At 37.8% G+C, this 25,104-nt stretch overlaps 1 protein-coding gene across 4 annotated transcripts in view; it reads left to right on the top strand.

Moving 5' to 3' along the window:
- The window catches only part of LOC132124520 (cytoplasmic protein NCK1-like), a 45,128-nt gene extending 23,332 nt beyond the window's left edge, over positions 1-21,796 (top strand). For 2 of the 4 annotated variants that reach the window (XM_059535580.1, XM_059535581.1), the window contains exons 2-5: positions 2,038-2,089; positions 3,886-4,129; positions 19,769-20,487; positions 20,615-21,796. In XM_059535580.1, coding sequence (XP_059391563.1) covers positions 3,904-4,129; positions 19,769-20,487; positions 20,615-20,815 — 1,146 coding nt within the window. In that variant the 5' untranslated portion in view covers positions 2,038-2,089; positions 3,886-3,903 and the 3' untranslated portion in view covers positions 20,816-21,796. Of the gene's footprint in view, positions 1-2,037; positions 2,090-3,885; positions 4,130-11,138; positions 11,283-12,040; positions 12,179-19,768; positions 20,488-20,614 lie in introns of those variants that run through there. The other 2 variants (XM_059535582.1, XM_059535583.1) reach the window with 2 other exon arrangements.
- The last annotated feature ends 3,308 nt before the right edge of the window (positions 21,797-25,104 follow it).

The following is a 25,104-nucleotide window of genomic DNA, read 5'->3' as shown; positions in this document are numbered from 1 at the left end:
TATAATAATCAGTAGTGTAAATCTTGACACATTCATGTGTCTAACCAGTGTTTAGTTGGTGAGATTTGAGCAGGAACGGCTTGTGATCTCTGGGTGTGAACTCAGCTATGCGGTGGGAGTCAGTGGGCTGTAGGCTTCGTCTGCCAGAGCTGGGGAGTGACTCTGAATGTCTCTGCACACTGTTGTTAACTTTGCCTCCCAGCGTTCATTAATCTAATTAGTGTAACTGCAAGAGGTTTGAAAGTTCTCGTAATAGACCTCATAAAATAGATCTGGTTTACCTTGCAGGCGAGTTTATTAATGGAGATGTGCACGTTTAGAAATGTGTGAGAACTTAAATGAAAAAAAAAAGAAAAGCTATCATGTTATATCATTCGCCGCAGTAACCACTGTCTGGGAAAATACCTCTGGTCATTCTGGTTTGGGGTGTTCAGAATGTTATTTTTTATCATTTTCGTTACATTAAAGTATATTTATAATGCAATGCCTTTATCACTGCTTAAAATACTATGAAATATGTTGTGCGCCTTATACTGTGTAAGAAGTTTCTCACAGAACGATTTATTTCAAACACTCGACTGACGCTATGAAGCGAGCTTGGAGTAAAAATTTTATTAAATGTGGTATTTTCACATGCTTTTAGATGGAGCAGGATTTATTACGCAGAGCCGTAGTTCACTGAGACGATTCGCAAACAGCTGTCATTATCGCAAATGATTTCTGCAATTTCATTATCACGCAATAAAATGTATTTAATTTTTTGGCGTAATTTGTCAGTGAAGTAGGGCTCTGTGTAGTAAATGCTGCTCCACCTGAAATCACGATGATGATTAATCGTGCAGCTCCTAGTATACAATTTAACTAAATATTTTAAAAGTTTACCAAAAACTTAATTTCTAGGCACCTTAGGAGTACATTTTATTTATTTATTTATTTATTTATTTTCTCTCAAATTGGGTTTTCATAAAACAATTTAATTTCTGGAGTCCATTTTAATTTTAACAATCAAAACATTTGTATATAATTTTGAAATGATAACAACTTATTAATTAATATTATCATCTTTTTTTCAACAATACGTATGCACTTAATTAGGCTTAAAGGCAGTTAATCTTTTAAAACAATTCATATTTTTAAAATGGGGTCATATCGAAATTAAATGTTGTTTTTGCTAAACAGAGTGCAGCACAACACTATTACTATTATATTATCTACTATTAAAACATGCAAGAAAAATAGTGTAATTAATCCTTAAAAAATAAAGCTTAAAATAAAAATGTATGATTATTATAACTTTGTACGTTCTACTGTACAATAGTTAAATGCATGATCATTATTTTTATTGATGTAGCACATTCTGCTATACAATAGAAAAATATTAAGATGTTAAAATAATATGTTGAGGGAAATTAACGAATTGGCAACATAAATCACAGCCTAAGGTATTGTTATTTTCGGTGCATTGCCGATTCTTTTACTGACATCTGATTTCAGTTTGTCCGGTATGATGTCAGGATCATAGATGGGAAGCCACTTTGGCTCGTTTAAAAAGAAATATGCATTTAAAATGAAACGGCACATCCTACTTTTGCTGTTTGTGCCCTACTTTTGGATCTGCCTTTTCTCATCTTCCTGATTCATGTTTGGACAATAAACAATCGCTGCCCATCATTCTAGAGGAAGTGATCTCTCACTTTGAATGCACAGACATAATTTGACTATATACTGTCTTCTTGCAGTCGTTGCGTTGATGTCTTAAAACAATTGTCATCTTCCTCAGCTATTTATTTAGCCAAATTGCACACAGTCTCTGGACAGATTCTTGTCTTTGGTGAATAAACAGTGGATCATTCCCTGCGTACCCTACAGAGGGAGTGTCCAACAGCGCCCTCGCCAGCGTACATGCCAAACACTTTGGACGGGAGATGTGTGTTGCATCGGTTGGAGTCTGTTTCCATTAGTTGTTTTCCTTTCTTGTGTTTGTCTTGGAGAACATAATGCACGTGGTGTTGAACTTTGGTGTTCATTCTTTTCTAGGTCTGCCATAGAGCATCTCTACGAAGATATCCACAGCTTTGATGCAGCACAGGTAAGCAGTTACACTGACATTACACAAGCAGTTACTTTGATATTCTGAGTGGTTGTTTGAGCATTGCTAGATGTTTGTTAATGTTTTCTCGGTGGATGCTAGGTAGGGCTGGGGGATAAAGATGTATTGAGAAAATGTATGTTGATAACGGTGATAAGCTCTGGACATTTTTACTTGGTGTTGATTAATCTAACAGCCGATCATAAAGCAATATACAGAAATAAACATGACCGCAGCTAGTCAGTACATGTGGCAAGCATGTTTGGCCTGTTTCTGTGCAAATGAATGGCACAGTTTTGTCTACACAAACCCAAATGTGGAGAGCTCGTGGTACTTTCACCATCTGCATCTTAATATATGATGAAATGAACACTTAAACTTCATCTCCAGAGCTGCTCTGATAGTCACTTCACCACGACTTTACAGTTTCATTTAAGTTTCAAATACACACCGAAATGCTTCACAACTGAAACTTAAAGATATTTCAGGCAAGCCATCAAAATAAAAGTTTGGTTTAACTTGAAGAAATTGTGACAGAAACTGAAATGTAATAAAGTAATGATAATAAAATTCTGTTTTAATTTACACAGTTCTGTTGTGCAGCATCTTATTTGACAAAAAAGAAATGCAATGTTTTGTTGTAAATGAATTGTTAGACTTTCATTTGATTCCATTTTAAAAGAATGATTAAACTTTTATTTAGTCATTCATTAGAAACCATTGATGATGAATGCATTTGTTTTAAATCATTGTTTTAAATCTACATTTGTTTTAAATCATAAAACACAGAATCCAGAAAAATAAAATGGAAAATCGAATTTAGGGGAAAATAATGTATTTTATGGGACCCTAAATTAAAAGGAAGCTGCTCTGTGGAGTTTAATTTTGATCACATACAGAGCCATTGTTAACTGAGAAGATGCGCAAATCCACGTTCCTCATCAGCGTTTATTTGCACAACTAGACAGTTAACAACGGCTCTGTGTAGTAACAGCGGCTCTATGTGAAATCATGCACCTGATGGAATTTACCGCTGATTAGATAACCGGCTTTACTGGCGAGATGCGCATTAACGATCGGCCGATCTCGATCGGTGCACCCCTAGTGATTTTGTTTCCAAGCTTCTCAGATCTGCATATCAGACAAATACTTTTTTGCGTATTTAATGTACCTATTACTTTATATTCTTTTGAGTCCTCGTTTCTTAGTTGAGGGCAGCATTTCAAAGTTTTTTGTCACTGGATTGAATTTGTTTGATGTAACTAATGAAAGCAAGAGTCCAAAGACCTTTAGAAAGTAGGTCACCTACCTAGGCCTTGAGATTTTCATGAGAAGGTGAACAAAGAGGTAAATCCATTCTGACAGCCAGGTTTGCTGTCCTGAGCCCTGTTGGCCAATCAGCATCGGTCTGTTCTTGAGAACGTTACCTGGTCATGTCCTTTAGACTCAAAGGTCTCCAGTGTCTTATCTGTTCTCAAGTTCGCTGCTGTTGTTTTCGAATACAAAATTGTCATTTTAGATCCATCAAGTCAGGCTTAGTCATCTAAATGAACATCAGGATCTCTGCAACTTCCATTTTAACTCCAGACTGTTCCCAGCAAATGTCAGTATTTGTTAGGATGGAGTTAATGTGAAGACTTCTGTTGGTTTTCCAAAAAGCAATTTGACCTTGATGTTGGACATTGGAAGAGCTTTTCTCTTTTCTTAAATGCCAGAGCTTTTTAATAATTGTTTTCAATTGTTAAAGAAAGTCTAGTTCCATTATGTAACCTCAGTTCAATTATTATCTTCCTCAGTGTTGAAATAAATCCAAGATGACGGAAGAGGTGATTGTCATCGCCAAGTTTGATTACATGGCCCAGCAGGACCAGGAACTGGACATTAAGAAGAACGAGCGTCTCTGGCTCCTGGATGACTCAAAGTCTTGGTGGCATGTACGAAACGCTACCAACAAGACCGGTTTCGTGCCATCTAACTACGTCGAACGAAAGAACAGCGCAAGGAAAGCCTCAATCGTCAAGAACCTCAAAGACACTTTAGGTAAGGCCGCAACTTCTGCTTTACTCAAGAACATCCTCCCAGTTGCTGTTTGATTAGATCTCGAGATTAAAATTAGAATCTCATGTTGCTTCGACCCTATGTAACATCAAGCAGCAGAATGTCTAGAATTCACCAGAAGTTATTTAGCAGAATGTCCAGGCTACTCTTTTTCATTCAGCAAAAGTGAAAAAGAATGTTGCCAACTCCAGAAATTAGTCTATGTGACTTCTGAACCCCTGTAATAGCTGTGTGTGAAAGACATATTTAAGTTATTATACATTGCAATGCAATGGCATTTAATAGCTTTGGTTGCATATAGAAGGACGGGTTGAAATAACGCATCAGTGATGACAATGATCATTTTCACTGTTGTGTGGGCAACAATTATTTGAATCTACTTCTGCTTTAAAGAGGTCCCGATATATTTGTTTCTAATTGGGTAATGTGTGGTTTAGTATGTAGGGGCATATTCTTCTTGTCATTTCCTGGGGAGTCATTGTTTTTGACCACAATACTTGGTGCTTAGATACACCGGAAGATACAGTACTGAACAGTTAGAAGCTTTCATTTGAGAGACTGCTTCTGTTCAACTGCTTGCTAGCTCCCAAAATCACACACCTTCAGTGAATTACTTTTCAGGTACAGTAAACGTCTTACATTGCTGCAAAATAGTAGCTTAAAACTGAGACACTGTATTGTGTATGCATCGACTATCATTGAAGAAAAGTTTCTCTTGAATATACTGGTTTGTTTAGAATTTAAAGATTTAGTTTGACAACACTGCGTTTGCAGTGCATGCTCCATGCTAGCTGTATTGTCAGATTTATTAGGTTTAGCATAAAATGAGGCTTATTTGTTGGATGAATCTCATGAAACTTGACAGTTATATTTTTGATTTCAGTCAAAATAAAGCAATCTGAAATTATATTTTGCAATGGCAATGACCTGATTCTTAGAATTAATGGCATGTATGTATGTATGTATGTATGTATGTATGTATGTATGTTTAGGGAAGTCGTGGCCTAATGGTTAGAGAGTCGGACTCCCAATCGAAAGGTTGTGAGTTCGAGTCCCGGGCCGGCAGGAATTGTGGGTGGGGGGGAGTGCATGTACAGTTCTCTCTCCACCTTCAATACCATGACTTAGGTGCCCTTGAGCAAGGCATCGAACCCCCAACTGCTCCCCGGGCGCCGCAGCATAAATGGCTGCCCACTGCTCCGGGTGTGTGCTCACAGTGTGTGTGTGTGTGTGTTCACTGCTCTGTGTGTGTGCATTTTTCGGATGGGTTAAATGCAGAGCACAAATTCTGAGTATGGGTCACCATGCTTGGCTGAATGTCACTTCACTCACTCACTCACTCATGTATGTATATGTATGTATGAATGTATGTATGTATAATTTTTTTTTTTTGTGCAAAATTTATGCCAGTCACAAAACTACTCTGCAAAATGTTGATGCATTTCAGTATAACAAAATATGGGTTTTTATGCAAAAGAAGGTTTGCTTAACATGAAAATAATAATAATAATACATGTAATACTTTTGCAATTGGCTTTACTTTTTGTATGCGGTGTTCTCTTTTTGATATTGGTGCAAAATATTGGGGTCTCTGAGCCTCATGAATCTAATGTAAACATTAAATATGTACAGTGATATAAAGTGTAATGCTTTGTGTTTGTACTTAAAGTTTTGTAACGGAAGTAGCAACAGATCTTTTCTTCTGTGTTGTGACGTACATCAGATTTAAACAGAAAGAAAACACTGTAAGGTGGCGACATGGTTCTATGCATCAGTTGTTGACTGGATCTGAATGTTAGGTTTAACCAGACTAAATGATTGGAGAAGACCAGCATGTCGCCAGAGAGATCTCTACCCTTACACTCAAAGATTAAGTTATGATATTTTAATAAAAAAATTGAGTTAAAACAAAAAATGGAATGTATGCATTGATGATACGATCTTTCATATTAAGATCAATAACTTGCTTAAATTTTCCGAATAACTTGCTAAAATTTGCCGAATTCTTCTGCATTTAAAGGATTTGAGATGTTGACGAGTGAAGTGTTTGTGACTCCGGAATGTGAGGCATAGTGTCAGGAGATAAGCAAGACAAAGAGAAATGGAGGAGATTGAAAGATTAGCTCATCATGTTCCTGTCCAGACTAGACCACATGTTTACCACACTTGAAGACCTCCTGGACCCCTCAGCTGGCGGCTTCAGTCCGATCATCAGAGTGGAAATGCTGCTCTGAGCCTCTGGCTTGAGTGAAGTCAAAACGGTCAATAGGAAATCCTTGCGTCCTAGTGTAATGTTGTCCCAAGGCTCTTTGGCCTTTAAGTTTTATATATTGTTTATTTTTTTAACAGAACATCATAGTTTTCAAACCGCTTATTCGATGCAAAATCTTATAGTTACGGAAGAAACATCCAATTTGTCAACCAGCCCTTTTCTTCGCTATATCTGAGGGGTGGGCGATATGAACAAAATCTAATCTCACAATATGGTTATTTTTGCTTTCGATTTTTGCTTTCAATTTTTGATACCATAGAAATGTCATAATTCTTGTCACCAGGGCCAATATCACAAAAAAAGAATACTAAAAAAATAAATAAAAAACACGCTTACTGATGCCAAGTAAACTGTCAGTGATTAAATAAGAATAAGAAATTACAAGCAATAGAACAAAAAACTACAGTAGAACAAATAAATAAGAAATGCAACATTGTATAATGTAACCAAATTAAAAAAAAAAACTGCATATTTTTCACTGTATAAATTGAATGTATATTTCTTCTAATTAAAGTTACTGAAGTTATTTAGTGAAGAGCAGTGAAAGATTTTTTTCTTTTGTTGTTTGATTAAGATGAATGACAGAAAGTAGGAATATTAGACTGCTGTCACTTTAAGAGCTGCCCGGATCCAGTATGTCACACGTGTTTTCTTTCTCAGCTGTTTGCTTTCACTTAAGACCTAAATTTCTGTGTTTATGAGAATACTTCAAAAGATAGAAATTTTGACACATAAAAGTGTGCGTATTTAACCGCTCAAAGCCTACAAGGCAGCAATAATAACTCCTTCAGTATTAAATTTTCAATGCTTCAAAACGCATGCAAGACGATACGTTTTTGTGACCATGTAGCACAGCAACAACACGTCAGTGTGTAACTGAGATAGAGACGATAGTCTAAAATCTTTACCGGATGACAAATTTCTACCGGTTAATCATGTCTATTAGTATGTCAGCCAGCCCTCATCTGGGGATACGTTTACAGAACAATGATTTGACTAAAAATTACTTTTAAAAACATGAATAAATCTAATCCTTTAATAAATCAAGCATGTCCCATTTTGAGAAAATCAGGTTACATGATTTTACTGATTTGCACGTGAAGTTTGGGCTTTTATGGAGGAGCAAAAGCACACCACTGGAAAGGGGCTGGAATAGGGCACAATAATCATTTTATCTTGGTTATTTTATTTGAATAATAGTTTGAGGCCGAAATCGAAAATTAATTTGAATTAAATCCACAGCTCTAGTACAGTTGACAACATTGTCAAAATGAATCCCGTTCACATGGATATACAAAAACGACTAAAAATGCTGTATTATTTCATGCCAGGCCAGCAGTGGGTGATGTCACTTTGTAAAGAAACCATACGGATTCCTATAGACTGAACACATAATACGCACAATAATGTAACCGTTTTCACAAATTCACGTTTTTATAGTTTACATGGAGATGATAACGGTGTAAAAAACAAAACAAAACAAAAAACTGCACTTTGAAACTCGTTTTCAAAAGTTAGCATTTTTTGGCTCCCAAAATGCAGTTTTTGTGTAAATGAATGGCCAAGGCACAACGTTTTCCGGTTTTAATTGAAAACTGTTTTGTTAATGCCTCCTAGTTTAGCTAATGCATATGGTAAATTAATTTGTGCCATACAGTTAATTAAATACATGTATGTCTGTCTTTGTAACTTTTTCTGTAAGCATCCTTTTAAAGCGACAGTTTCTGCTAGTAAATATTTGAAGTGATATTTCCCTGGAACTGCAGGCACAAGTCTCTGAGATGCATGTTTGCTTTTTAATCTAATCTTCACATCGGTGTACTCTGTGGTGGTTAGCTGGAGGTTGGGTCTCTGTTGTTGGTACACAGGAACAGAAATGGGTGCTTGTGTTTAGCCTGGAGCTGTACAGTGAGAGTTGTGTGTTTGTACGCTGATGGCTATCTCTCTATCGCTGTCTTTGCGGCTGTTTTGAAAATGGCTTGTTCACACAGCCTCTGTTCTTGAGCGTTTCTCTTGGATGTCTATTGTTGTGTTTTATGTTTGTGCGCATGTCTTTGCATGTGTCATCACCTTTAGGTGCCCTTTTGCCCTGCTGAGTGCAGTACACTTCTGTAATATACTCCTGGAATAGCTTGTTTTGAGTGATCCGTTCAGTGCCAAATTACTTCAGAAATCCTAAAATATAGCTACCCAGCTAAATATGTTGTTTGAGTTTCTGAGCTAAAAGCGCCTCCAAATGAAATTGCAAAATTAAGGACTTTTTGAACCAGTTTTTCCCATGTTCAGACAAACACGCATCCAAGGTCTAGCCTGAAATTAACACCATTGGTTTAGTCTGAAGTTGCTGGGTTGGACTGCCCAAATATACAGAGCAAATAACTACACTAGCTTCAAAAAATGTATGTTATATGTCACTCATCACATTATATAACCAAAGTTAAAATGGTCAAATGAAACATTTACTTATACTCATGTTTTTCCAAACCTGTATGACTGACTTTCTTCTGTTGAATACAAAAGAAAAACTTTGAGAAATGTTTTAAGGTTCAGGCACATATACCATTGCTCAGTGAGTTTTGTTGGACAAAATCCAGTTATTTAAGTGGGAATCATACAGATAAAAAAATAGTGAATTGTTGGCCTTCTGGAAAGTATGTTCATTTACTGTATATGTACTCCATACTTGATAGGGGCTCCTTGTGCTTTAATTACTGCCCTAATTCAGTGTAGCATGGAGGTGATCAGTTTGTGACACTGCTGAGGTGGTCTGGAAGCCCAGGTTTCTTTGACAGTGGTCGTCGGCTCATCTGCATTGTCTGGTCTCTTGTTTCTCATCTTCCTCTTGACAATAGTTCATAGATTCTCTCTGGGGTTCAGGTCTGGGGTTTGCTGGCCAGACAAACACACCAACACCATGGTCATTTAACCAACTTTTGGTGCCAAATCCTGCTGGAAAATGAAATCAGCATCTTCAAAAAGCTGGTCAGCAGAAGGAAGCATGACGTGCTTCAAAATTTCTTGGTAAATGGGTGCAGTGACTTTGGTTTGACCAACACCAGCAGATGACATTGCACCCCAAATCCTCATAGACTGTGGAAACTTAACACTGGACTTCAAGCAACTTGGGCTATGAGCTTCTTCAGCCTTCCTCCAGACTCTAGGACCTTGGTTTCCAAATGAAATACAAAACTTTCTCTCATCTGAAAAGAGGACTTTGGACCACTGGGCAACAGTCCAGTTCTTCTTCTCCTTAGACCAGGTAAGATGGCTCTGGCGTTGTCTGTGGTTCAGGAGTGCCTTAACAAGAGGAATACGACTGTAGCCAAATTCCTTGACATGTCTGTATGCCTTGACCCCAGCCTCAGTCCTTTCCTTGTGAAGTTCACTCAATTCAATTCAAATTCTCGAATCGATTTTGCTTGACAATCCTCATAAGGCTGTGGTTCTCTCGGTCGGTTGTGCATCTTTTTCTTCCACATTTTTTCCTTCCACTCAACCTTCTGTTAACATGCTTGGATACAGCACTCTGCGAACAGTCAGCTTCTTTGGCAATTAATGTTTGTGGCTTACCCTCCTTGTGAAGGGTGTCAATAAATGTCTTCTGGACAACTGTCAGATCAGCAGAGTTCCCCATGATTATGTAGCCTAGTGAACCAAACTGAGAGACCATTTTGAAGGCTCAGGAAACCTTTGCGTGTATTTTAAGTTGATTAGCTGATTGGCATGTCACCATATTCTAATTTGTTGAGATTATTATTTGTGAATTATTGGGTTTTGTTAAATGTGAGCCAAAATCATCACAAGAACTAAAGAATTAAACTATTCAGTCTGTGTGCATTGAATTTATTTATTAAACAATTTTCACAATTTGAGTTGAATTACTGAAATAAATGAACTTTTCCAAGATATTCAAATTTATTGAGATGCACCTGCACTTCATACAGTGCTACACTGCTGACAAAAGACAGTGGGGCTCCTTTTTTATTTTTTATTTCGTCTGCTAAATTGTGCCTATATTTTGCTAATGTGTTTATTTTTTAAAATCAGGCGACACAAAAACTGACGTTTGGATGAGTAACTAATGACTTTGATTTGTACAATTTATGTAGATTTATTTTCCTTTTTTTATATTTTGTAGTGCCCAAGTAGTAACATCATCTGGACTCCTTAAATAAGACACTTGACTCCATTCCTCACTCTGAACCTTCAGGGTTTTTTTTTTTTTTTTTGAAGAAGAAAATATCCAACAGTAAGTTTATCATTTACTATAACATTTTACACACTAGCTAGTCCCTATAGGGTGACCATTTAATTTGGGCAAAATTGTAAACCTTTTTTCCTTTTTAGTGTTTTTTTTTAATTTAAACTTTTTTTTAGTTTTTTAATATTAAAATACATCTATTTAATGTAACATTGCAACACAATTTAACTTTTTCATTTTATTTTTTAAAGTTTGTATCAGATGCTATAAAATACTATGCTATAACATCATAGTATTTTCATGGTACTTAAAAAAATAACACATTGATAACATGTCTGAACAAGTAACGTTCTTGTTATAGTATGAACAAACTGGGTTAACTTGCTGCTGTCAATGAAGATCAGTCATTTGAGGCAGTCAGCGTTGCCTGCTAGTCGCCATGAGTTCACTATGCATGTATGGGGGGCAGACTAGTAATGCTGAAGGAGGGAGTGATTGCGATTGGTTCACTCTGGTCACATGGTCAGGCAGCCGATTGTTGTCCAGGCGGAGAGCGGTTGACTCGTGGGAGGGTGTTTCACATGGAATAGTTGCACAGCTGCAGAGGGAAGTGCTGGGATAGCCCAAAATGGATATGGCTAACCTCTTCAAACACTTCTTCTGTAAGTTTTGCAACTTTTCTCTCCTCCTTATTATACCGCCAGTCTAGAAAGCTGACAGTGCTGAAAGTTTTAGCTTGGATTGAGTTTTGACACATTCTTGGTTGTAGGATTGAGGAAGTTTGAAAGGATTTTCCTTTCTGAGCTGAGTGGGAGTTTGTCATTAACCCCCCACCACACACACACATACACACACAGTTTTTACTCCTTTTTACTATTAATTTGTCATTTGGACACACTTTACTTTTCCTTAATTTGTTTGGAAACCAAATATGAGCGAACAGAGAAGTTGGTTTGGGAAGTCTCTCTTTTTTTCCTCTCTCTCTCTCTCTCTCTCTCTCTCTCTCTCTCTCTCTCTCTCTCTCTCTCTCTCGTTCTCTGTGTTTGTCGAGCAGCTGGGCGGGCAGTGCTCTGAAAAGCCTGTAATTGCACTTCACACGCACACACACACACACTGCAATCAGCACAGTGTAAAGAACTTCCCTTCTTCTTTGTGCACTTAAACTCTCCTGTTACACTCAACCGGAATTCTTTCCCAGCTCAAGTCTCCTTTAATCAAGTTTGGTTTTGAAGCCTTCCAGTCCTTCTCGATCCGACGCTTGAGGTTTTTTCTGTAGTTTGGGTGTTGAGGGTCTGCTGTTTGGGGTTTCCTCGTGTCAGTTCTTGGTGAAATACTGGAAGCATTGTGTCATCCGTACCGCTCAAGCTGATTGATGAAGCCCGTATCTCTTCTGGGAGAGCCACTGGTGGAATATATGATAGCTTTCTGGAGACACTGGACCCTTCACTGACGGGACTGATGTGTCTTTTTCTGTAGCTGTGCAGTAAAGGACAGTTTAGTGTCTTACAAGGTGCTGAAGGACCGTTGGACGTGATGTGGCCGTGTCTGAAGTGTGTGGGTATGTAGCTCGGCTCAAGAAATAAGGATCTTAAAGGGAATGTGCATCCAAAATGTATCTGTATTTCAAAACCCATATCACTGTTATCCCAAACAAATATTTTTTAAATGTTCATCGCTAAAAAGTTTTTTTTGAAATAATTGTTAACCAAGGTTGCATTTATTGGATAAAAAGTTTGTTTTTGAAATAATTATGTTAACCAAGGTTGCATTTATTGGATAAATACAGCAATATTGTGAAATGTCTTTTACAATTTATTTTGATTTATTTATGCCAAATATATAGCTCAATATAGTCTTCATTGTCACAAGATCTTTCTGAAATCATTCTAATATGTTAATATAGTAAGAAACATTATCAGCGTTGTAAACCGTTGTGCTGCTTCATAATTTTGGGAACTGTGTACATTTTTTACAGGATTCTTTGAATTAGAATTTACATTATTAATGTCCTTACTGTCAATTTTGACCAATTAAAAAAAATATATATCGTACTGTAAATCGTGATAAAATCATTTATAGCATTTTAAATGATTGATTTCAATTTAGTATTTCATTTACAATTCATTGACTAAATAATATTGAACTTTATTGAAGCATTTATCTCAAATCAGTCATAACATTAAAGTAATTACCGTATTTTCCGGACTATAAGTCACACCTTTTTTCATAGTTTGGCTGGTCCTGCGACTTATAGTCAGGTGCGACTTATTTATCAAAATTAATTTGACATGAACCAAGAGAAAACATTACCGTCTACAGCCGCGAGAGGGCGCTCTATGCTGCTCAGTGCTCCTGTAGTCTACCACTTAGCAGCGTAGAGCGCCCTCTCGCGGTTTTAGATGGTAATGTTTTCTCTTGGTTCTAAATAAATGCGACTTATAGTCCAGTGCGATTTGTTTTTTTTTCCTCATCATGACGTATTTTTGGACTGATGTGACTTATACTCAGGTGCGACTTATAGTCCGAAAAATACGGTATTGTTTTAGCGGTTTCAGCCAGATTATTAACATTGGTGCCTAGTTCACACTCATATTAAACACTAATAGTCTCCTCCGCTGTTGTGGATCTTAAATCTCATTCGTCACATGACATGTGACCATCAGCTATGTTTGACATTGATGACATTAAACCTGACGTAAACCTAATTACGCCATATTTAAAAATGTCCTTTCTTTAAAGGAATACCTATTTTGTGTTCGACAGAAGAAAGTGAGTTTGAATGCCTAAACTGTCCCTTGATTCCATTACGTTAAACTCATCATTGAAACACGTCCATCTTTCTCCCAGTTTATCCACTCCATCTCGTCCTTTCTCTTTTCCTGTCACTCGGCCTCGGCTGGTAGCGGAAGTGCTCTAATCTGAGACAGATTTCTCCTCAGATCTTTGGAGCCTGTGAGGGAGGAAGTGAGCAAACCAGATTGATGATTCACTGCAGCGTCAGCCCATCCGTCTGTTTTTCTCCACTTCCCACTCTGCCACTTATAAAGCTGATGGAAAACACCACAAGATAATGTAGCTTTGTGAAGGGGACAAACGCACAAGCTTTAATTTAAATGCTAGCGTCCTCTCACACAAGATGAGTACAGGAAGTGCTGATGGCTTTCTGGAGTGTTAATGATTAAAACACACAACAGGCTGATGGTGTTGCATACGTGGATGGGCTGTGACCCCCGTTTGACTCTCGACAGACCTGCGCTAGCCAAACAAGCATAGATGTGAGGCTATTTATTCCTGCATGTTGTCAGAGAACCTGCACCAGAAATCAGCATCAGTGCTTAAATCGTAAGGGTGAATCTCACGAAATGTTTCACCTCAAAATAATTTAAAAAAAATATATATATAAATAAATAGTTTATACTTTAATACATTATTTAGTTCATTATTACATAGTTTATACTTTAATACACATATTTAAATACATTTTATATAGTGTTAAGCCTTTAACAAATCTCAAACCATTAATATAAATACACAAATAAAAAAATACATTTTAGTTTTGAATGTTGTATATATTATTTATTTAGACCGTAGTATAGCTTTAACATTTTTGGCATTTTTATGTGTCGAAAATGTCATTATTAAAGAAAATATATACATTTTTTTTTTTAATTCATATAAAAATCCATCAGACTTTATTTTTGTTTATTGTTGGGATGAAATATGACTGTGGTAATTTCACCCATTATTGCTTAATCTGTCTTGGCATTATCTAGTTGTTTTTTTTATAAAGCTGTTGTTGAGCATTTGCATCATACCATACCATGACAAATATTCTTCAAAGTACCATTAAGCATCTTGTAAAAACCATGGTGTATGAATATGGTCATCAGTCAGTACCATGATACATATGTAAATATTTACCATCAGAAATAATACATTTTCCATGGTACTACCAGGACTTAGGTTGTTTGTTTTCCACACTTTTTTTTCCACATTAAATTCCACAATTTATTTTTTTTGTCATGTCATAAAATCCCATTTTTCATAGCCGTATGTTGCTTTTAAATGGAGTAGAGCTTTTTATTGGAGAACAATGGGATGAACTCACCATAGGAAACAACTAATCTGAGTTGGCTCGTGTTGCACTCACAGGAAAGACTTAAAAATGGAAGGGAAGAGGATGTAGTCTGTTGGGCGGGAGGAATTGAAGCTTTAGATGAATCAAACTCTGTTGGGTTTTACAAGTTGTAATGGCTACCAGATAGTTGTAAATGACAGTTTTTGGTCAAAAGTGATTTAAAAGTTAGCTAATATTGGAGTGGGTAATAAAAACAGACACTGATATATGCACATTGAGTTATGGCCATGCAAAAGCGTGCAGCTTCCTTCCTGAGCATCCATCGTAGGAATCCAGGAAAATTCCTAATTCTGTAATCAGGAAATACACCATTGTTTTATAAGCAGCACAATCCATGGACTCATAGAGACTTGGGGTGGGACAAAACCTAGCATTATGGGTGGCGAGTTTTTTGACAAGCATCATTAAGATTTTCTTCAAGAAATGTATAGATCTATTTTAAAAAAGCAGAATTCCAAGTATTAAAAAAAAGCATATACTTAAGTGGGATACACATGCCATGTGTGATCCAACCTGTTTGCAAAATTGTCTGTTAATGTTGATGTGGTTAGTTACTGAAGTTAAGTGAATTGAAAATAAACTTGCGTAAACTGTCCATGTCGGCTCTCTCTAGTGCATGTAGACTGACCGATCCAATGACTGAGTGGGTGGATTACCTTCCCTGGCTCGTGAAACAACATCAGTCATATAACGCTCAAGAAAACCACCACCATTGGTCTAAACATTCACAGAGCCAAGATCAGTTGCCTGTTTTAACAAGTGACAACTTGAAACTTGCCATTTATAATCCTTGTTTATTTTAACCTGCACTTAGGTCCAGATTTGCATTTATTTCCCACTATTTCATTCAAATTTATTTATTTTCTTTAATGAATTAGATCACTCACAAGTGAACATTTTGTCATTTACTCACCGTTATGTCTTGCCAAACCTGTATGACTTTGTTCTGGAGAAATTAAGAATTCTTTTGGTCATTTTTTTTTCGACACAGTTACACAATGAAGCTTTTACAGTTACACACGGAAGATTTTGGATCTTTTTAATGAATCAATCAAACTGTCCACACAACCTTTTTGAATGATTCTGTCATGAATCATGTTGATCTGGTTCTCATCAACTCGCTGACCTAATGATATGGTCATGACAGCTTGTGGGAAAGGAATGAAATGAGGGTGAATAAATTGAATTAACAGAATTAGCATTTTTGGGTGAACTGACCCTTTAAGAAAAGTCTTTTGAATTTGTAGACGAGTCAAACTCATGCTGTCAGTCAGAAGATTCACACAGCCATGGTTACATGTACCAACACGTCCAACGCAGGAAGCACTAAATGCTCCAGTTAGTATCGTTCGTACACTCCACATTCACTTCCTGCTCACATTGACCTTGCAAATGTCAATCCCCCTTAATCTGACATAGTTTAGAGGCCAAAGGCAAATATATCTTGATTTCGGATTTCATATATTTGTCATGCAAATCCGGCAGTAGAGGTATCCGCAAGCCAGAGTAAATTATTCTGGCCTTGAGCTTTGATAAGCATCTCTCTCAAAGCAGAAAGGGCCATTGGAAAAGCTTTTTTGTAACTCTGTTAACCTTTAACCCTTGAGTAAGCATAAAGTAAACTGGGTGATTTCCTTTCAGATTAGGTAAGAGAGGTTCCAAGATTTTACCTGCATCTCGGTTGTCAAGTTTTGTTAAATCACATCTGGTAAGTATTATTCTTGAGCAATGCCTACAGGTATATTCATTAAAAATAAATGTAAATATACAGGCTGAGTTTGCCTTTTTCCCAGATAGCTGTTTTGACAGATCCATGTTGAGAACAGGGTAAACCCGCCTAAGGTGGTTTGGTGGACTTCTTTTTCCCCTGGTGAGAAAGGTCTAATCTGATGGTTTAAAATGGGGTTGTCTTACCTTGAACAAACCATCTTAAACCAGCAAACAACCTTGGGCTAGTTTAGGTTGTTTTTCAGCAGATATACTATGGTAATACCGTAGTAGTAGGCCTGAAACGATTCCTCGAGTAACTCGACTACAAAAAATGATCGAGGCAAATTCCTCTGCCTCGAAGCATCTTTTAATTTATTTTAAATCTCACGTCAGGTTCTTTCGCTATGATTTTTTTTAATGTGACAACGTGTTTACATCACCCTGAAAGCGGAAGGAGACACAAGCGCTGCGTCCGAAATCGCATACTGCAAGGAGTCAGCAGTGTTTTGATTTGAGGGCGCGGGCAAACGTAAAGAGAACGTCGTGGTGTGTGTCCATTGCAAGATAGAGCTGGCATACCACAACTAGGGCCCTATGATTTCCGCGATGCAGAAAACCCGCAGGGAATCGCGGAATCCAGTCATAAAAACGGAATTTACAGTTTAACGCGGAATGGCATGGAATTTGCCAAATTTTGAATGAATTAATCAAAAATAGGTCATTGCACTTACATCAAATCACGATATGGACTAATATCTGTAAATATTAAGCCGGAACAGTATATTTAAATATGAATCCTGCATGTTCTGTGTGTCTGTGTTAATGAATGGAGCAGAAGCGTGTCTTCATTCATTACACACACGGAAGTGCGCGTGACGCTCGCGGTGATATCAGCGTCTGCTGTCTCACTAAATAAGGACGTGAACACATGAACAACATCTCCAGAACTGCTCTGACAGTCACTTCATGAGCATTTGACCATTTTATTTGAGTAAAACTAGCATCACATCACATACACAGAACTGTAAAGGTACGCCAACCCGTCAAAATAAAGGTCCGGTTAAAGACTATTGTTCAGCAGAATGTACATGGCCTACTACTAAAAAAAAAAAAAAATCCAACATTATTTTTTTTTTTTAAGGTTTAATCACACAACATTTCTTCCATGTTTTATTTTTAATAGTAAATCCCCTTTGTTTACCAAAAAGTAAATTTTCAATAATTAAAAGATAAATTAAATTAATGTTTTATGTGTTTAATGTGCATCTCAGAAAATTCTTTATTTAAAACCCCAACTGAATGACACTTAAATGCACTTAATTCATCTGTCAACCTTAGTGTCATTGTTCACAGTACAAGTACAGACAGAGAAACAATGGATAATAATTAAATGTTTGTTTTTGATGTATGCATTGCATTCTATGCATTTAAAAAAAGAAAATATTTTTTTTCTAAAAAAGGAAACTTAGTTGTTAATTTTAAGAGACCCAGGAGTCTTATTTTCTCTTGAATAATTAATATTGCACTTTAATTAAGCAAAAACACATTTTATCCGATTACTCGATTAATCGATGGAATTTTTGGTAGAATACTCGATTACTAAAATATTCGATAGCTACAGCCCTACGTAGTAGTTCAATGCATTTTGTATTATAGAAATGGCAATGGTATTGCAGTCTAATACCATCCTTTTGTTGCTGCATTAAGATTAAGATTTTTGTAAGGTATGTAAAGAGAAAGAGTGTTTATCTGTCCCTGGGTCTTTGGATTGGGCCGGTACAAACTTCACTGCCAAGTGGACATTTTTGCACGGTAACACTATTCACAAACCTTTGCCAATCTCGCCAACATAGTCAGACGGCCTCGGGGTCAGATATTCTCCATTAATCCTCCAGACCGGTCCACTTGGCTTGACCTAATGTGGTCAGACAAGCCGGAATCCTCGACACTATCCATGAACCTAACCCAACACTCCCTCGCTCATTCTTTCCTCATGGAGGAGGACGAAGGGTGTGGTGATCATTCCAGTGTCTCTTTGCAATTACTTGTACTTTTCTCTGAATAACAGAACTAGACCACACAGCTGTGTGAGACAGGTGGCTAATGATATAACTTTTCTTAGGATAAACTTGCCTCCTTGTATCATGTTTGCAATATTTTTTGCATTGTCATAAAGCAAGTGTTTTTTTATGCTTGTTCACATGGGGATAATTGAATCATCTCTTTGATAAAGGAGGAAGGCAAAAATACACAGCTTGTCATATTATCCATGAGTGGTAAAAAATGGTCAGAACACAATCAGTTGGTTGTAATTGGGTGGTTTTGAAACTAGACCAGTGCCCATATTAACTAAGAGAGGACACAATTGCTCAAGCAGGCAGGAGCTGATGGCTACTGTGTACCCGTCAGAATGAAAACGCAAGCCTGACTACACTGTAACATGTGTTTGGACAAGTTTTCCTTTCACTCATGCCCTGCCTGTTGCTGCCTGTATCAAAATACAATGCTCTTTGGTTTCACAGATAATTTCAACAAGAATGGAATGAGTGCAGGGGGCGGGGTAATGCAATTAACCCCTGAAGAGACTGTCTCAACACATTTTTCATTTCTGATCAAGGCTTTTCATTGACAGATGCCTTTAATTAAATGTTATTTTGAAGTTGAATGTCATGAAGCTATTGCATTAACTTTTTCTCAGTATAAAAAGAACTGAAACAAAACCTGTCTGTTTGCCTACTTAAGCTGCATTTGAAGGTATCAGGGGTACAGTATGCTTCTGAGTGAGTGAGTGAAATGACGTGTGGCCAAGTATAGTGTCCCATACTCAGAATTCGTGATCTGCATTTAACCCATCCAACTGCACACACACAGTAGTGAACAAACACCCAAAGCATTGCTATTTTTGCTGCAGCGCCCAGAAACAATTGGTGGTTTGGTACCTTACTCAAGGGTTATTGAAGGTGGAAGAGAGTGCTGCTCATTCTTTCCCCTCACCTACAATTTCTGCCAGTACTGAGTCAGTCACTTCTAAAGCAGTATCTTACATATTCTTCATGTAGAAGGCAAACCTACAATGCAGAAACAAGCTCCGAACAAGTGATTTGTTAACAAATAAGGTGGACTTGAAACATTGCAGTCTCACTCATTAGTTTCAATTAAGTTGAACTCTGCTCAACTCTGTTGCATTGCCAATTTTCTTGGGCATCCACACTGACTGAAGTTTTCATCTGCAATGCCACAAGTGCAAGTAGTTGTGTATTTGTGAAATCATTAATGGTTTGTCTTTCTGTCTGTATGCAGGGATCGGCAAGGTGAAACGGAAAACAGGCATGCGTGAAACAGCCTCCAACGCCGACTCTGACTTGTGTCCAGACAATAGTGAACGTCTGTATGACCTAAACCTTCCTGCGCTTGTCAAATTCAGCTACACGGCTGAGCGGGAAGATGAGTTGTCGTTGGTTAAGGGTACAAGGGTCATCGTTATGGAGAAGTGCAGTGATGGCTGGTGGAGGGGGAGCTACAATGGCCATTCGGGATGGTTCCCATCCAACTACGTGACAGAGGATGCAGATGGATCGGCGAGCAACGACTTAGCCGGCTTGTCTGAGAAATCGGCTGCTGCTGTTCATAGTGTGAATGGCAACCGGGTGCTGCACACAGTACAGGCACTCTACCCGTTCAGTTCGGGCAACGATGAAGAGTTGAACTTTGAGAAGGGGGAGGTTATGGATGTTGTGGAGAAGCCAGAAAATGACCCAGAGTGGTGGAAGTGTCGCAAAGCCGATGGGCAGATGGGACTTGTGCCAAAGAACTACGTGACTGTTCTGGAGGAGTCGCACAACTCAGCCAGCATGGCCGGGCCGCCCACACCTGACTGTGACTACATTGAGCCTTCATCCAGTGGACGTTTTGCTGGCAAGCTGTGGTACTATGGGAAGGTGACGCGTCATCAGGCAGAGGTGGCACTCAACCAGAGGGGCACAGAGGGAGACTTTCTTATCCGGGACAGCGAGTCCTCAGTAAGTAGAAAGAAATGTTCCTCCTTATATTCCGATAGATATGCTGTTTATGCTGAGATTCCTGCTTTCAATAATTGGTCCGAAATGACAGTTTATATCCCTTTCTCCCAATTTTTTTGTTTTCTAGCCCAATGACTTTTCAATATCGCTGAAAGCTCAGTCCAAAAACAAGCATTTCAAAGTCCAAATGAAGGACAACCTGTACTGCATCGGACAACGCAAGTTTAACTCAATGGAGGAGTTGGTGGAACACTACAAAAAGGCACCCATCTTCACCAGCGATCAGGGTGACAAACTCTACCTGGTCAAGGCTCTGGCTGCCTCCTGATCCAAGTAGAAAAAATATCCAGTTAACAATGACTACACTTCCAGACAGACAGACTGGGAATATCAAGCATTCCAAGAAAGGGAGGTACTGGGAGAGACAAACAATGGACTCCCGTTCATTTGCTCGGAAAAATCCTTGAATTTCATCGAGGGACACGTCCAATGTATCAAAATACAGTATGTTTAGACCATAGATGATGCAGTGTATTTTGATGTCAACATGTATTAGAATTACAACCTAGGTCGTCTTTTGTTAATATATATTCTTTTCATTGTTTCTTTAACTTCCCTGTCCTTTCAAGTTTCTGCTATTGAAGTCCTGACTGAGAAGAACTTTTCTCAACATTTTTGAGAGGTCTTACATACTGTTACTGCCTGCAAATGCCTGAACCACACGGAACTTTTAAAATTGATGTAATCTGCTATATTTATTAGGAATCAATATTTCTGCAATATGCACCAACAATTAAAGTGAGTGACCAAAACCAATATTCCGAATTAGGCACAATGATTTTGGGATTAATCTTGAACTGTAGTCTGCCAATTGCATGTTTCCAACATTAAATCAAGCTTGAGGTCTCGTTTAGGATGACATATGTATTTATGAGGGGTAACATTTCTTAAGTTCTGCTTCGCTGATAATCAAGGTTCTTATGATTGTGGTTTGTTAGCTAGCTTTAACAATAGAGTCCTACATTTATTCAGACATCTTGGAACTGTCAGAAACCATGCCATGCCATAATATGATGCGTCTCCGCTTTGTCAAAGTGCTTAGCTGTGATTAATGACTTCTACTAGACATTTATTTGAATATGGGAGCTTGTGCAAGATTTGCAGATCTTCATTGGAGCCTGAATTTCAATGCCATGACTGAAGATTAAAGAAAATTAAACAACATTTGTGTACACAATAGGTATTTTATGATTCAGTGTTTTACTAATAAAAACTGCCTTTCATGAACAAGGCTGCAATCGCATTACAATTGTTGTAATGGGTATGGTTTTTGTTATTGATGGTGGTGGTGGATTGGTATAAAGATTCATCAGGTGATTGTCTTTTCTTTGCTTGGCACTCATTTGGTTGCACACTTTCTCAAATGAGCTTATGTATTGTAATGTAGAGGATGAATGAAAATGTGTCTGCATGAAGGCAGCATTGTGAGCTCAGGTTTCAAGGAAGTATCCACTTTGCTTGGCGATCAAGATCCACAGTGCTGCTTCCTTTTATTTTTTCCAACAGTTTATGATAAACGGAGAGAGGTGTTTCATTGAGGTTTATGTAAAACTTCATAGATAAGTATGTTTGCTGGACCAGGCAATGGGAAAGACACCTCCCTGGACATGTCTCTGTTTCTAGTTGGAAAAATGGGAAAAAATTATTTTCTGAAGACTTATGAGTAGGGTGATGATCTGGGCTCTTCTCCAGGGGACCATCACTATGATTATAATTACTTGTCCAGCTGTTCAGAGCTGGACTGGGGCGAGAGTTGAGGAATGAGGATTTTTCGGGGGGGGCGGGGGGGATTGCTGAGACATGCAAGTACTTGTTGGAAAATATCTACCAAGAAGATGAGATCAACCCTACTACCAAATTGTAGGTTTTGATTTGGATGAGGGATTTCTTAGATATTTAGTCATATCACAGTTTGTGCTTTAAAATGTGCCTTCATCTCAGTTGTCGGAGCCAAAGTTTTGGCGTTCGTCTACACTATTATAAGATTGTTATTTGAGTATCGCTTTGCATGTGCGTAATACACCCCTGATAAGTGACTGGAGTGCACGGACCATGTCCTGGTCATAGAAACATCCACGTTGAGGAACTTCTCATGATTTGACTGAAGTGACCTTACCATATAGACCAGGGGTGTCCAATCCTGCTCCTGGAGGGGCCAATGTCCAACAGAATTTAGCTCCAACCAGCTTCAACACACTTGTCAAGAAGTTTCTATTGAGTTTGAAGACCTGGAAGTAAGTTTTATTAAGGCTGGAACTAAAACTTGCAGGACAGCGGCCCTCAAAGAACTGGTTTTGGCACCCCTGATATTGACCTTAGGGTAAAGGGTTAAACCAGGGGTGTTCATTTCTGCTCTTGAAGGACCCACTTTCATACAGTGTTTAGCTCCTGCTGGAAATTCCTATTAATCCTGATAGTCTTGATTAGCTGGTATATATGTGTTTAATTCTGCAAGAAGTTGCCCATCTAAGACAGTGTTTCCCAATCCTGGTCCTGGAGAACCCCCAACACTCACATTTTTGATGTCTCTCTTATCTGACACACATTGGACGTCTTGGAGTCTTTACTAATGAGCTGATGAACTGAATCAACTGAGAGACATCTAAAATGTGAATTTTTGGTTCTCCAGGTTTGGGAACTGCTGATCTAAGGGTGGGATTGGACACCCTTCAGTGAGCAAACAAAACTAAATATTTGCTTCACAGCTTTAATTTGTGTCAAATATTGCATCTACTATTGACTAAGGTATATGTAGACCCAGCAAACATGACTACCTATTAGTATATGTGCTGGTTGTAAGAGTATACCTGTCAGCTTATGAGGTAGCTATAAACTGAAAGAGGTACTTTATTAATCATGCAGACTCAGCAGGTTTTTTTTTTTTGACCAAATAGTTTAACTGTCATTTATTTAGGGAACATGGTGGTTTTCTGTGATTTTGAACTGTTTATACTGAAAACATATTTTAGATCCATCTAAGCTTTTAATTATGTGGCACTGTAACTGTTTTGGCTATAATGTCATTAAATTGTTACAAAAGAATGATTTCTTAATTCAGGCCCCTGGATCTTCTACTGAAAAGCAAACATAGTTGCTGTTGTGGGCTGAATGGACCAGTTTTACTGAGTAACCTCATTTTATCTGAACTATAAGTGAACCGTTTCTATAAATGGGCCTGGAGGTGCTGAGAAAATCAAATGTAGCTGTATGCTCAAGATGAAACTCCTCCTTGTATGTAAGAGGAGTTTATCAGACTGTACTAAGGAAGAAATAAACTACATAAATCAATGCTGACATCTCTTTAATGTCACCCAGAGCATAAATGTGGCATCACAATTTCAGAGGTTAAAACTATATATAAAGGCTTAATTAGTAATTGTCATTTGAAAGCAGTTACCCTGCATGATTTTGTGTCCCACTGTTACGGAAATTATATTGCTAGTACTAAATGAAGACCTGCTGGGAATCATAATGATTTCACACATGCTGTGCGTGAAACAATTAACTGAATCAATGTGAAATATTAGCTATAAGAACAGAAAGTACTTGACTGAGAACAGCACGAGAAGCGCGTGACCATTAAGAACGAAATTACTTGTGTCTGCCCAGTTCCGTAAATACAGAAATGTACTCCCCATGATTTCACAACCAACGCCAGTGAAAATCCCTAAAATATTAGATGAGAATGCTGTACTATTATGTTTCAGCTTAAGCTATATTAAATAAAAGGCAAACTGTAGTAGAAGGATGTCCAGAAACTCACATACAAGACAGGAAATCTAGCAAGAAAGCCATGCAAACACACGGTCCTTATTAGGCAATTACATCACGTGTAAGAGAGCGAAGACATAATTCAGTATAATATTTGAAAAAGAGGTTGATGGCCACAGATGTCAGCTCAACTGCTCCTTCCAGTGGCCAACATTTGATATAATTTCCATTCCCATGCAATCCATCCTATGTATAGTTTGTAAAATCAGCATTAGTGAATCCCAAATTCTAGTGTTTCCAAATGTCATACTATCTCTGAGGTGTTTGGTAAAATAATGCCCATTAGCCCTTGCACTATGGAAGAGTAGAGGACGGTTTGTGATAATTCTCTAATAAGTTTTCAATCATTTAAAAAATGATAATAAATGCAGCCCTGGAGAGCATTAGAGGCCCCTTACAAAAACAAAAAAAAATCATACCAACCCCAAACGTTTGAATGCTAGTACATACAACATACTGCAGCAACAGTAAGAATAGTATGCTATTTAAAACACAGCCAGTCTACTTACTACATACAATAAAGCAAAGGACATCATTTTACTGCACAGAAGTTGGCAAATTGGGTTGCTGCGTATGTATTAATTTTTAATTTCAACATTCAGAATGTTTCAGCACAAATCTTATGTTGAAGTGGATGGTGAATGATCCCATAATACCTCAATATAATAATTCAGATTCTTGGAAGAGACATTCATAAAAGGAATGTTCATAAGGAATATATGTTGACCTAATAATGCTTTCAGACCCTCACTCTTTTTGTTTCTCCTAAGAAAGCAGTGACAGAAC

This window comes from Carassius carassius, chromosome 42 (genome assembly GCF_963082965.1).
Source record: "Carassius carassius chromosome 42, fCarCar2.1, whole genome shotgun sequence".
Taxonomy (NCBI): Eukaryota; Metazoa; Chordata; class Actinopteri; order Cypriniformes; family Cyprinidae; genus Carassius; species Carassius carassius.
The sequence above is the reverse complement of the archived record's forward strand: the minus strand, read 5'-3'. Positions and strand labels throughout refer to the sequence as shown.